This window comes from Crinia signifera, chromosome 5 (genome assembly GCF_055691185.1).
Source record: "Crinia signifera chromosome 5, ASM5569118v1, whole genome shotgun sequence".
Lineage (NCBI taxonomy): Eukaryota > Metazoa > Chordata > Amphibia > Anura > Myobatrachidae > Crinia > Crinia signifera.
This window is the reverse complement of record NC_139221.1, coordinates 317,040,749-317,056,111: the sequence shown is the minus strand read 5'-3', so window position 1 is coordinate 317,056,111 and position 15,363 is coordinate 317,040,749. Positions and strand designations below refer to the sequence as shown.

General features: G+C 39.5%; 1 protein-coding gene across 1 annotated transcript in view; it reads left to right on the top strand.

Annotated features, from left to right (window-relative positions):
- Nucleotides 1-15,363, top strand: part of PHF20L1 (PHD finger protein 20 like 1) — an 88,203-nt gene that overhangs the window by 44,432 nt on the left and 28,408 nt on the right. The window contains exon 8 of the mRNA XM_083144858.1: nucleotides 6,307-6,389. Within this exon, the coding sequence (XP_083000984.1) occupies nucleotides 6,307-6,389 (83 nt within the window). The remainder of the gene's footprint in view (nucleotides 1-6,306; nucleotides 6,390-15,363) is intronic.

Below are 15,363 nucleotides of genomic sequence, written 5' to 3'. Positions count from 1 at the left end.
CACTGAATTTTAATGCAAAGCAATCATTGTCTTGCACATATATAGTGCCAGTTACATAGCATGTCCTCAGTAGGGCTGTTACAGATGTCCCCAGTGAAATTTCCCACTTTCTAGAATGTATGGTTTTTGGAATAATTCGGATAACTGATATTCGAATACGGGATACTCAACCTGTATATGCCATAACAGCTTTTAATTATTTTCATTATCGCTGTATTGGAGATCATCTATTGCACTGCTAGTTTGAGAGTTTAATATTAAAAAGAAACATCTGTAACCATATCAAATTCATTTGCTACAAGAATATTTGGAACTTGATGCAAGTTAATATTTATTCAATGCTCCTATGTCGCCGTAAATAACGGTGAGTGTGCATGTTTTTTGGAGAGTGGTGAACTTTTCTCTCCTATTTTGTGCTTCCCTGTATTCAGCTCTGTTGCTTCTCCAAAAATATTTTGCGAAGCTAACTCAGTTCACTGCACTTCTCCCCATTTCTGTTCAATGGGGATTTTAGTGTCTCTCTCCAAAAGTGTATTCAATGCACAAATTGCGAGTCCTGCTGGTTTCTTTTTTTAGAGCAGTTCTCCATTTTTCCCTCGGCATCTTTTTTAGGTGAACTGTAGGGCTATCTTTGTTAAAGTTGTTATTTTTTTTGTTTTTTTATGGCTTATAAATTAAAAAAAATGTACTCTAATGTATTTATTGCAAGTGCCATAATGCTGTACTTCTATATTAATTTATTTGGAATTTAATAAGTTATTTTAATGGTAACCAATAAGAAATCATTTTGGAATGCTCCTAGTAATTTCCCATGCTTCCTCTCTTCTTCCTCACCTAACCCCCAAACAGGCTTTTAAACACGCTAACAATTATAAAATAAATTAAATAAAAACACAGGGCAAAGAAACAATGCTAAAAGCACAACACAAGGAGAAAGGCCAAACAGAACAAAATACACCCGTCTGCACAAACCCAATTAAAATAGTCACACAGCCATTTGTTGTAAAATAAATACTGAACAAAACATTTACCTTTCTAAACCTTTGTAAAAAAATACAAGTCCACAAATGTGAGGAACACGCTGCTGAGATGAACACCCTGCTCAGAAATATCCCAGTCTGACCAGCTCACGTGGAGAGCAGGAGAAAACAGATGTTTCCAGTTACAGCACTCCCATTTGAACTCGCATAATTATGCTAAGTTCGCAAAAGGGGTCAATGAGCTGGCCACACGTTGAATACTGAGGAAGTCAGAAATGAGGAGATAAGAAAAAGTGGAGAGCACTTCAGCGAGATCACAGGGACACAGAACAGTGAGCGGTGAGCCAGACTCTCAAAAAACATTGAATACTCCTCATAGATAGAATCTATACTCCCATTGCTGCTTTTGATTTCCCATTACTGCGTTTGCAGTGCTGTGATTCCTGGTATAAGGATGGCTGACATACAATATCTAGGTCCACAGACAATATCTATGTGCCAAATGCAGCGAGGCACCTGGTGAGCAAAGCGGAAAACTAATTGGAGGACTATGTGCTCTGGTGTCGATTTCCACCCCCCCCCCCCCAATAAAATGAAAACCTCATGTTGACTGTGTGCATGTTGACCTAAGTAGAGTCGATTTAGACATTGTAATGTGAAGGAGCACAAATATTTGGTAGGTAAAGAGGAGCAAGGGAGAGGAGCACAAATATTTAGTAGGTAAAGAGGAGCAAGGGAGAGGAGCACAAATATTTAGAAGCTAAAGAGATGTAAGGGAGTGGAGCACAAATATTTGGAAGCTGAAGAGATGTAATGGGGAGGAGCACAAATAGCGAATAGATGCAAGGGGGAGGAGCACACATATTTGGAAGCTGAAGGTTCTTTACATGGGATTTCTAAACTTTTTCTAAACTCTATGGTTTCATTAATTTAGTCATGCACCTACCAGCCATTGAGGCCATTACTCAAATTATTAAAGATTTTGATTAAAGTGTTTTTGTAATAACACAGTATTGATTAATTATCTAATGTAATTACATTTGTTTTTATTTTTCATTGCAACACAAAGCAATTCAATTTGCAAAAAATAGAATTTTTTTTTTCTTTTTAACCATTTCATATATATAGAGGCCACCACAGATGACCGCGTTTTTTGGACATGATCTCCTATAGAAACCTAGTGGCAGCTTTTAACCCCTTCCCGACATTTGACGTACATGTACGTCATGGTCGGGAAGTACTTCCCGACATTTGACGTACATGTACGTCATGGCTTCTAACTGTCACTGCGTCTATAGACGCGGTGACAGTTAAGAGATGTCTGCTGTCCCTGACAGCAGACATCCCCCCTCGCCGCCCAGGGGGGGCAGGGGTGCCCCCCCCGGTCGGCGATCGCTGTGATTGGCTGTTCAAATCTGAACAGTCAATCACAGCGTTTCCTGTGTTACCGGCGGCTAAGCCGCTCGGTAACACAGAAAACGGTGGTGATCGGTGCAGCACCGATCACCACCGAGCGGCAGCACCCGCCGGGCACTCACCCAGCAGCAGCAGCTCCCCCGGCTCCACCGCTACGTCCGGAGCGCACGCTGCGCTCCCCTCCTCCCCCCTCCCCCCCGCAGCAGCAGCAGCAGCATCATGCTGCTGCTGGAAAAGTTAAAAATAAAATAAAATAAAAAATAATGTGCAAATGTGTGTATATATATATATATATATATATATATATATATATATATATATATATATATATATGTGTGTGTATATATATATATGTATATATATATATATATATATATATATATATATATATATATATATACACACATATATATATATATATATGTGTGTGTGTGTGCGTATACCGCACCGATCACCAACGATCGCCAGCCCCCCCCCCTCCCACCCGGCAGCCCCCCTCCCTCCCACCCACCCGGCTGCCGCAGCGCCAGCACCCCTCCCACCCTCCCACCCCCCCGCCAGCCGCAGCGCCAGCCCCCCTCCCAAAGCTGGTGACCAAAATGGGGTCACTTGTGGGGGGGTTCCACTGTATTGGTGCTTCGGGGGTCTTGCTAATGCGACATAGCACCCGCCATTCATTCCACCACCAAAAATCACTCCTTCCCTTCTGAGTCCTGCCATGCACCCAACTGGTATTTTTTGGTCACATGTGAGGCATTGCCGTACCCGGGAGAAATTGGGGCACAGATTTTGGGGTGCTTTGTCTCCTTCATTCCTTGTGAAAATTAAAAATTTTGAGCCAGAACTGCATTTTTGTGTAAAAAATTAAATTTTTTTACACAAAAATGCAGATCTGGCTCAAAATTTTTCATTTTCACAAGGAATGAAGGAGACAAAGCACCCCAAAATCTGTGCCCCAATTTCTCCCGGGTACGGCAATGCCTCACATGTGACCAAAAAATACCAGTTGGGTGCATGGCAGGACTCAGAAGGGAAGGAGTGATTTTTGGATTTTGCAGCACAGATTCTGGTTGAATGACCCCCGAAACACCCATACAGTGGAACCCCCCCACAAGTGACCCCATTTTGCAAACTACACCCCTCAGGGAATTCATCTAGGGGTATAGAGTACATTTCAAACCCACCGGGGTTTCACCAATTTTGATACAACTGAGCTGTGAAAATGAAAAATTATTTTTTTTCATTTTCACTGCCCAGTTGTACCACAATTGGTGAAACCCCTGGGGGTTTGAAATGTACACTATACCCCTAGATGAATTCCCTGAGGGGTGTAGTTTGCAAAATGGGGTCACTTGTGGGGGGGTTCCTAACTTTTAGCATCTTATGGTGCCTAGAAACCTACATGGTGCCTAAAAAATAATCTCATAAAAAGGAGGCTCCAAAATCAAGTAGGTGCTCCTTCTATTATAAAGCCGGTGGTTTGGTCACCGTGCACACTAGGGCCACATATAGGATATTTATGAAAACCAAAGAATTGGGGGAATCAATTTTTAGTCACATTTCTCTAGTAAAATCTACTGTGTTCCTTAGAAAAATGTATTAAAATTGAAAATCCGAAAAAAAAATGAAATTTTGAAATTTCACCTACACTTTGTTTTAATTCCTGTGAAACACCTAAAGGGTTAACAAACTTCCAAAATGCTGTTTTGAATACTGTGAGGGGTGCAGTTTTTGAAATGGCATCATTTATGGGGGTGTCTCACATACAAGTCCCTCAAAGTCACATCAGAACTGAACTGGTCCCTAAAAAAATCAGTGTTTGAAATTTTCTTGAAAATTTGAGAATTTGCTAGTCATATTTGAAGCCTCCTAGTGTCCAAAAAAATGAAAAGGAGGTTGAAATAATAATTGCAACATAAAGTAGACATATGGTCTTTGTTAGTTATTAACTATTTTGAGTGGTATGATTATTTGTCTCACAAGCAGAAAATGTGACATTTTGCATATTGCTAAATTTTCCATTTTTTCACGATATTTTGGTATTTTTCACAAAAAAACACAGACTGTATCGACCCAAATTTACCACTAACTTGAAGTACAATGTGTCACGAGAAAACAATCTCAAAATCACTGGGATAAGTAAAAGCAAAAAAAAGTTATCCCCACTTAAGTGAGACATGTCAGATTTGAAAAAAAGGGCTCTGTCATGAAGGCACAAACTGGCTCTGTCATGAAGGGGTTAATGCCTACAAAAATGTCAAAATTAAATGGCTGAGAAGTTCAACAGCACCGAGCACTTCAGTGAAATATATTTACTCAGACAGCAGGGCAGGTAAAAGAAAAAAAAAAAAGGAAAGTATCGTTTAGGGAATATTATGGTAGATATTTTGATAAAACACTCAATTTATTTTTTCATAGTTGCAATCAAATCAATATGTCCATTTGAGTGGACATCATGCAATACAAAGCTCCGTACTGCATGCAAGTTTTTTTTGCAAATATACTGCATGCAAGTTTGACGCTGGCATGAACACCTAGCCAAAGTCCTTGCCATGTACAGTAACAGGTCATCTTAACTTCTTTACATTGTAAAATATTTCAAATTATTATCATTAGCAGCAGCTGTGGTAGTAGTTGGAAGCTTTGTTAGTATTATATTTATTTTCTCCAGAAGCCCAGAGCATCTAGCAATGGTGTTGGGTAGTATAACATGCACATTGTTGGGGAGTGGTTCTGTGTCCTCAAAAACAGGAGACTACAGTCGGATGTTCACTCATTTTCTAGATGCCACTGCAGCTATTTTGATGTGACTTGGATTCAATTACAATAATCGGTTGGATTTCAAAGCATCCATTGCTCGAGCAGTGATCAATACTGGCTCTATGGAGCAATGTTAGGCCATGTGAGACACTTCCTCCTTTACAGTGCACGTCAAAGGCTTCCCCTGAAATGAAGTTCAGTATGGGAAGTCACTGGCCAAAGCTTACGACGTAAAACATGTTAACAAGCGCCGCAGTGCTGTACTTGGAACAAACTACATCTGTACATAGGCCCTTATTCTGATTGAGTCGGATGGCTCCGAATGCGGGCGGATGGCTGACATAGCCGGATGCTAGCTGCCCGCCCATATCCCTGTTTTCGTACGGGAAAATGCCCGAGTGGTCTGGAGCACTCGGTCCCCCATTCAATGGTCGTTGACCGTCAGAGGATGGGGGAGGTGTTCACATGAAACATCCACTCGCGGTCCGTTCGGTCGGCGTCTTACCGCATTCGGACGGTGTAAGCGATCCGTACGTTAGGCGGGGCTAAGAACACTCGGTTCCTGTCCGAAATGTGCATCCGTCCGATTCAACTAGAATAAGGGCCATAGTGTGGTCAATTTACTAAGATGGGAGTTCTATTGAAGAGGGGGTGTTGCCTATAGCAACCAATCAGAATAGACTTCTTATTTAGCACCTTCTAGAACATGGGTCCTCAAACGGCGGACCTCCAGATGTTGTGAAACTACAAATCCCAGCATGCCTTGCCACAGTTTTAACACTCCCTTATAGCAAAACTGTGGCAAGGCATGCTGGGATTTGTAGTTTCACAACCTCTGGAGGGCCGCAGTTTGAGGACCCATGTTCTAGAAGATAGTAGATAGAATCTGGTTGGTTGCCGTCTTCATTAGAACCCCCATCTTAGTATATTTACCCCATCGTCTCGAGCCTCTGTGTCCAGGTGCTGGGATTTCCCGATCAGGACGATCCGTTATGTCACCCGATATGTAATAGGATGTAATGGCTGTTGGGTATGCCTTATCCTCTGTGCTCCTGGTCCATTTACCACCACGTCTGCAACAGACTCCTACACGGTGGGGATTGGGAGGCGAGATCCTGGATCCTAACCGCTTTTCTCTTTCGTTCCTAAGGGTTACTGGCATCGAAAGCCGTTGTACTGGACGATGCAGAAAAGAAGGAGCAAGTTCATGAAATGCCGATGAGGCAGGAAGAGGTATGAAATGGGCGAGTGTGATTCTTTTGCAAGATGTCAGCAGGGACCCACGTCAGGGCTGTTACTTACTGAACCCAAAACCAGTGCCTGTTTCCGGTGCTTAAGTGGAAGGCTGTATATTTTCCAGTATTGCCTGTCTGTCTCCACGTCCTACAGCACTTGTCTCCTGTTTCTATATAAAATCAGAGAAAAAAAAGCCATGCATGGGCGTGGAGTCAGGTCTCCAATACTGCAGATGTCACGGCGGTGTTAGTGCAGAACGTTCCTGCAGTCCTGCGTTTTTTCCCCACTAGCATCTTTCTGTGCTATAGGAAAAAGATTGGTGTTGTCACTTTAAATGTGAAGGATTCTGGGTCGTTGAAAGATAAACGTGTACTTTAATGTAATGTGTGCAGTTCTAAACCGAATAAACCCTAAAACCGGGAGAAACCGCTCCAGTATGTGGTGCAATATGTAACAGCTAGCGAGATGCGGCCTGTTTTGGAATTCCTGCCAGTCTGCCCGTGTTTTTAAAGCGGCAATCCGCTTTGCCACTTTAAAAACACGAGAAGACCTGCAGGAATTCCCGAACAACCTGCACCTCACAGGCTGTTAAATTTTGACCTTGATGTAGTTCAGATTTCTTTACTCAGGGCCAGATGTATCAAGCTTCAAAAAGTGATACAATGGAGATTGATCAACAACCAGCCAATCAGCTCCTAAATGTTCATTTTCAAATTCAGCCTGTGACATGGTAGGTAGGAGCTGATTGGCTGTTTTTTTTATCGCTCTCCATTGTATCACTTTTTCAAGCTTGATACATCTGTCCTTCACTGTCTTACGCCTGTTTTATTATGCACTTGGCACAAAAATTAGATTGTAAGCTCTTCTGAGCAGGGGGATTTCAGTGTAAAGTACTAACGATGTGAAGCCATTTTGAATATTTTCTATAGAAATGATCAAATATTTATGCTTTTTAAAGTGTGTCCTCCACAAACCATTTCACAAGGCAGAATCATTGTTTATTAGAACGCAGCCAATCGATTAGCTAACAACCAGTGACCTCACTGAAGATGTCTGTTTATATGTCAGCAATGTCACCGGTCCTTAGAAATCGAAGAGGCTGGATTCCAATTAAAATTTGTCCAGACCCAAAAATACTGCTGCCACCCCTGTGTTTATGATGGGAGACTATTCCATGTATGTTTCCCAAGTCTTATATTTTGTTTTGAAATAACAAGTATTTTATTTTTTACATTATTGAGAAAACGGGGGACTTCCAAAGTTCTAGTTCTAAAATACCAGCAAAGCAATCAGGTATCCAACACACTTTTTTTTTTTTAAGCCCTTTGAGGCTGATGGTCCAGAAATAATGTAAGGTGATCAGCCCGTACCCAAATATTTTCCGCTTTTCCAATGGCCTTCCCTGTAGCTTTGATCAGCATCCATACAATACAATTGAGGACTGTACGAACGCTTATTTAGTGCCCAGTGCGGGGAGCTTTGAGATCGAGCATCAAACACCGTTTACTGTGAAAACGAAATATAATAATTTGCCCGGTTCCGGACATTAAAGTGTTCAATGCCTTGTGGGCGCAAACTGCAGAATTTAGAATTATTTCTCTTACTGTAACCCCTGAGCCTAATTAAATCTTATTGCATCGTCCTAATGTAAAATAAGTCCAGAATAAATGCCCCTTCGGCTAAGGTACAAGCGGTCTGACTTTTTTTTTTTTAGTGGTCCCAACAAATGTGTAAATTTTTGGGGGGAATTCAAAGGCCCCGATATCTGAGCTCACACTAAGATTTTTTATTTTTTTTTATTTAAAGTAACTGACTTTCTGCCACACCACACTGAATTTGCATATGCCCTCCCACGGGGTCCAGGATATAGGTTGGCAGTCCATAAGTTGACCCCAGAAGGTCGAAATGGCAATGGCCGACACATGAAAAGGTCGACATGGGTTTTTCGTGATTTTTATTTTGGGACTGTTTCTTTAACATCCACGTGGACTCTGGGGGTACAGTAAAGCTCCTGGCCCGGAGCATGTTGAGTGAACCCGCTAGAGTAATTAGGGGTCCATGTCGACCTTCTGCATGTCGACCTGTTGGTGTCGACACATTGACTGTCGACCTAGACACTGTCTCTCCTTTGATCTACACCTCCCCACCCACAATGTCCATTATGTAGTCTTTGAGAAATGCAGGAATTATGGTCCAATTATTGAGAATCCCCATACACTGCACATTATCAGTAGATTGAGGCTAAGGGGGGTATTCAATCCCCCGCCGCTATTTCCGATGGGGGAAATAGTGGTGGGCGCCTATTGAATGTTGCCTTGCCTGACAGCATTAATGCGGCAGATCGACAAAACTTGGCCAGTTTTGTTGAATTGTCGCGATCACAGCGGAATCTCGATAATCCATGGTTGTTTATGTGGACACACCCCCTTTTCGACGATGTGCGGTGGAGAAAAACAAAAATGGGCCAGGGTCACGGCTGTCGGGATGGATCGCCAGTTTTGACCCAGTATTGAATACCCCCCTAAGAGATTCTGTCTTGGCCGGCCGATACAATTATTGAAGGAGCGTGTTTGTGGACATGATTTCTCTGATCGGCAAAACGTGGGAAAGCGCTATACGATAAAAGTGGCTGAGCACACTATTATTGGCAAATTGGTAGTGTGCACAAAGCTTTACCATGTATACCAAGAACCATCCATTTTCTTTAAAGCAACTTATTTGCATTAATTTTGTGCCATGTTTTTGGCTCAGTTGACCCCTTCTTCCCCTTAATTTTTCACAGAGCCACAATATTTAAAATATTATATTACATTAAATCAAGTACACTACATTGGTATCTGCAAGGAACAGGACAGGAATTGCTGTATTTAATAAAAATCATAGGACCTTACCCTAATATACTGTACTACACGTGTCACCATACCCCCTCACAGCACTCTCACTTATTAGGGGGAAAAAAAACTTTTTGGAAAAGACCAATAGCCATATATTACTTTCTATTGTAAGAGAAAGTTGGATTCAAGTATGATCTAGTACCAACCATTTTCTTTTATGGGTGCAGTAGGAGAAATACACGTTTTAAACCAGATCTGGGCACAAGTGACAGGATTAGAATTGCACTGAACCCTCCTCCCGGGTGTGCATTCAGAACTGCAGCACTTTGAGGCATTGCAGCACATGTCTCAAAGTGGCTGAAAAAGGACTTCAACTATTTTATAATTCTCCATTCCTAATGAAAAATAGCGTTCTCCCCATTTGATAGAGAAGGAGAAATACAGAGAGTGGCCCAGACTTGGCTCCTTCTGATATCTTTCAAATCTTTTTACAAGCACATTTTTGAAATTCTAGAAAAGTACGAGGCTCCCAATTTCATTTCTATGAATACCAGTTATTCACGTCCATAACTTCCTGTGGTACAAACTCTCCTATTGTTTAGCAGTTTTTACCAGTTGCAAAATACCTCATCACTCTGAGCAGACTGTACCAACGTTTCAGTTGTACGTAGCCTAAACATAGAAACATAGAATTTGATGGCAGATAAGAACCACTTGGCCCATCTAGTCTGCCCCTTTTTTTAAACATGTTACCTCAAACCATATTTGATCCTTATTTCTTTGTAAGGATATCAATATGCCTATCCCAAGCATGTTTAAATTGTACTACTGTATTTGCCTCTACCACCTCTGATGGGAGGCTATTCCACTTATCCACTACTCTTTCTTTGAAGTAATTCTTCCTCACATTTCCCCTGAATCTTCCTCCCTCTAGTGTCAGTGCATGTCCTCGTGTTCTGCTGCTCCTCTTCCTGTGAAGAATGTCTCCCACCTGTACCTTCCTCCCTCTAGTGTCAGTGCATGTCCTCGTGTTCTGTTGCTCCTCTTCCTGTGAAGAATGTCTCCCACCTGTACCTTGTTAAAACCCTTGATATATGTGAAAGTTTCTATCATGTCCCCCCTTTCCCTTCTCTGCTCTAAAGTATACATATTAAGATCTTTTAGTCTTTCCTGGTACGTTTTGTGATGTAGGCCATGCACCATTTTAGTTGCCCTTCTTTGTACAGTCTCTAATGTATTTATATCCTTCTGGAGATATGGCCTCCAGAACTGAACACAATACTCTAGATGAGGTCGTACCAATGACCTATACAGTGGCATTATTACTTCTTTCTTTCTACTGCTGGTACCTCTCCCTATGCAACCAAGCATCTGACTTGCCTTCTTCATTGCTTGGAAGCCTACTATTATCAAGGTGTACATAAACCGTTAATGTAGAACCTTGATTAAAGTGTGCTATGTACCAATGAAACGTGGTGCAGTCTGCTCAAACTGAGTTATTTTATATTTGATCAAATAGTGTTTTTTTAAGGATTGTTCGGAATCCCGGACGCCTTCCACACCATTTCCATTTAGGTTTGCAAAACATTTTTTTGCCTGACTAGGACGTCGGGGCACTTGGTTCCGGGTGTTTAGGTCGACAGTCAATAAGTTAGCGCCATGGGGTTGACATGTACATGGTCAACACAGACAAAAAGTCGACATGGCAATGAAACGTCAACGCATGAAAAGGTTGATGGGAGTTTTTCAGTATTTTTTTCCACTTTTTTTTTTTTCACTTTTCATATTAATCATCCACGTGGAATACGATAGGGAAAAGTAAGGTGTAGCAAGTGCAGCAGTAGGGTAGGGACCTCGAAGTATGGCGAGCACAGCCGTTTACTAGTTTGGGGGGAGGGGTCAGGTGTTGACATCGGCACCAAAAACCCTGAGAAAAAAGTATCACCTTCATTTGTAGACCGTTTGCCCATGTTGACCTTTTGGGGTTCACCTACACATTGCCAGCAATGATCCACACCCATAGTGTTAGTAGGAAGTGCCAGGCCAATGAACATAATTTATATGTATATTTCTAATAAGCCCCACGGTATATAAAACTATTTTGTTTGCGTATAAGTGCCATTTTCTATCTAGGATGCAACAGTATTTTCTACCTGGTAACACGGTGCTCTCTCACCATTTCCTGTGCCTGGGAATAGCGTGTGCTTTTGTTACATATGTCTGTTGCGCCTCTACTTTTTTCACAAATGTAAATGTTTCCTGTATACTATTTCCTCTATAGAGTTTTTAAGCTTCAACTTGATTGGATCAATACCTGGGCAGGTATTGCAGTTGAGCCATATGATTCTTAAGAAAATATTCCTTTCTATTGTTTTACGTGGGAACTAATCATTTTTAGTCTTAATTTGTAAACGGGGGGCAGCCCTTGAACATCACTCCAACCTTTTTTGGCGTGCCGATGGCTGTGACGTTTGACAGAAAAACTACGGTGCCCAAATGTTCCGTTTTATAACTGACGATTTTAAACCAGTGGCGCTAATCGTTTACACAGTTTATTCAGCGTCCTGAACAAATAGCACTTCAACAAAAAGTTTTAAATTATGGCCTGGGATCTGTCGTGCCTCTTGGTTCATTTGCAGCTTATGAACTTTCTAAGAGTCGAGCGTATTTTTTATTAAAAATAAATAAATGTAAAAAAAAAAAAGTTGTGCACTATTTTAATGATCCCTCTTTGAACTTGCTAAGGTTTCCCATTTAATGGCAGCATACAGCAAACATAGGGTCACATACTTTTGGGGTTCCATGTTTTATTTCTGTCTTGGAAAGACTTGCATACAGTAAGTGACTGTGTTTGTGCTTGAAATTGGGAGAAGACTCTTTTTTAATTTAAAATTTTGTCTAAGAGCAATGTGACCTCATTTTCTATAGATCTGACAATGTATATGAGCATTTGATGATCCTTGAGCTGTTGTAGTTGATGTGCAATAAAATGTGTTTATTTCCATGTTGTGGCTATATTTTAATGTACTACCGCTTGTTCTGAGTGATATTTTAAGGCTAAAGCAATGTTCTTGGCCCAGAGACAAAAAGACTAGAGCACTATCCTACTGTACCATCTTGAACCCATCTGCACACAGTTGAAGCTGCCCTCTTCTTGTCCGAATGTTCAGAAGACACCTTTTTGGACATAAAAACTAGACCTTGTCTCACCAGCCATCAAATGCTGGGACCCGTTTGAAGAAAGAACTGTGATACCGGTAGATGACTCTGCGACCTGATATGATCATAAAAGGGAAGGAAAAACGCTGCTGTTAATATGGTTTCGTGAGCAACTACATATAAAACACACAAGTGCTGGCCTCTGAACCTATTCATCACAATAAGATAGATATGGTTTTACATGCACTATATCCTGTATGCAAATGACCGTGGTTGGAGATGCCTTCATCATGTTAATGAGGGAGATATGGATTCGGACCTGTCATCAGGTGCTACGTTGACTTTTCATTTCTTTGTTACCAAGTACTTTATGTACTAGTAAAACATTTTTTTGCTAATAGGTTAAAAAAAGCAATATATAGTACCCAGCAACAGATTTCTAAATTGATGGCAAGTGTCCGATCTTTATTTGAGGTGGTGCTCAGACCTATTTCTGGCATCTGTGTCTGGCAATGCAGTTTCAATGTAGGGTCGGGATATTAATTGCGAGCAAAGACAACTTTATTCGGGTTTTTTATTATTATTATTATTATTATTATTATTATTATTATTATATATTTATATAAGGTCAACCCTTCTTGTTTTTTGCAAGATATAATTTTTATTTTCTTGCTTTTTTTTTTACTTTCACTTTTATGTTCTTTTGTCTTTTTCACATATAGAACATTTTTAGTAATAATTTTCTAAATCAACTAGACTTTATTTGTTTTTTTTGTAAAGCTTCTGATCATTTTTATGCATTGTATTTAAAAGGGCATTGCTTTTATGCAGATTGGTATTGATAGTAATAGCATTGTCCTTTTTATATAGTGAATATAAACACAATCAAACGCCAGGTGCTTTATAATTAAATTCTTTAGTCTTTATTTCCCTTCCCTTCATTTTTTTTTTTTACTAGTTAAGTAACACCATGTTAATGTGCCAAGCAGCATACAATGTAGATAATCCTTAAGTGCAGGAAAATTTATAAAATTATTTTAATCACGATTTTCGTAAAACAGAAGACCTGGGATATATTTTATGTGTATACTGAAACATTGATTATATATTGCATTATGGATTACATATTTAATATTTAAGTAGTCTTACTATCGTGTTACAGAAAGTAGCGAGCACCTGCAGTTGGGTGCTGGATGACCCCCACCAGACAGTCGGGATTCCAACAGTCCGTATACAAACATCGAAATCTCAACTGTTAAATGCCCGACAGTTGGGATCCTGACTCAATTGCTATTCTACCTCAATGGGGTCCACGAGTCCCATCGAGAGAGACTAGAACCAGTGGCTCGCGCCCCCCCTTGTCGGAGTACTGTAGTCAGGATTCCAATGTCAAAATCCAGACTCTCAGCCCGCTATACCACAACCCCTGCAGTAATAAGTTCTGTAATAAGCACATTACCTAAAACAAGTGCTACATACTGTATCTGTATTCCAAATTTGATAAGAAATTGTACTTACCTGTTTTTTCTATTGGTCTTTTTCATGTTCTATTCAAGGTGAGATTTCACTTATATGGCATAATATGTAATAGTTTATTATAATAAAAGTAAAAAAATGAAGCTGAAACAGAAAAAACATAGAAAAATTCAGTCAATGCTTATTTGATGGGGTTGAGTAGTCCACCTGATTTGCTTTCAGTCCAAATGCTCCCAACTATATTAGTAGAGAAAATTACAAGATTTTCTAAAAATACATGATTATATCTCAAAGAACAATAGGCCAACGTGTTTTGTTTCTGCTTAATTAGCCTTAAAGGGGAATCGGTAATAAGTGAAAGCTAGCCAAATGGCATACTTTGTATTTATCAGATAATCTGTTAAGAAATTATTTTTATTAATTTTATATACAGCCAATATCACTTGGCTTTTATTATAATTAAATTATTTTAAAGATACAATATTTTTTTTATAAAGCGTTGCACCTTGAGTAAAGTAGATATTAACATCAAGTTAAACCTAAATTCTAATCACATTTGGTGAACAGATAATATTGCACTTGTTTTATGAATTTCCATAATTTTTTAATATATTTAGGGCACTTGTTTTTTTTTTTTTAATAGATTGCGCTAAACTACTAATCCACATATATCTATTTAATCTAAAATAAAATGAAACCATTTAAATGTTCCCAGGTTAACACACCAAAAACTGAAAAATGCAAAATAAGCCCATTTCAAATGTATTTATTTAAAATGTATCAACAGAATCCAGTAAATTCATGAAATCCGTTCAGTTTTTGAAACATTTGTCTTGTGGTTGGCTATTTGCAGAATTGAATTAAATTGAATTAAATCACATAAAGGGTTGTTTTTTGTGTAAAACACACACAAAAAAATGTATAATTTAATTTAAAAAACAAAAGTCTTAATTAGGGAGTATTATTTTAGCATATATTTTTCTTTGTATCTTAAATTATATACCAAATAACAAAAATCCAAGACATATACAGTAACTAAAGTTCAAATATTTTTTTCTTAAATTAGTGTCCATTTTATAGTATATTTCTGCCATTCAATTTCCTACTTATTTCACTTTTATTTGCTTTTTATTCATTTTTTTCCCCACAAAAAGGCAATGACCATTTTACATTATTAACATTAACCTCAAAGGTTTGAAAGTGGCTGAAGAACAGACCTCTTTTTTAGGGTTATTTTATATCTGACCATGTATTATGTATTTAATTTAGAAGTGCTCCATAGAACTTGGTAATAGCGCAACACTTATTTTTTTTAAAATATGTCCCTGGTCATCCTCTTAAAATTTCTAATTGCTAAGTAGGTTTTCACACTCTGGGATATATTCAAATAGTGTCAGATCCATTCCGACATACTTTTGCCAGAATGGATCTGACACTACCTATTCAATGCAGCGGGCAAATCCAAATATCGGCGCCGGGACAGCTGAGCGTGGCAGCGGTGG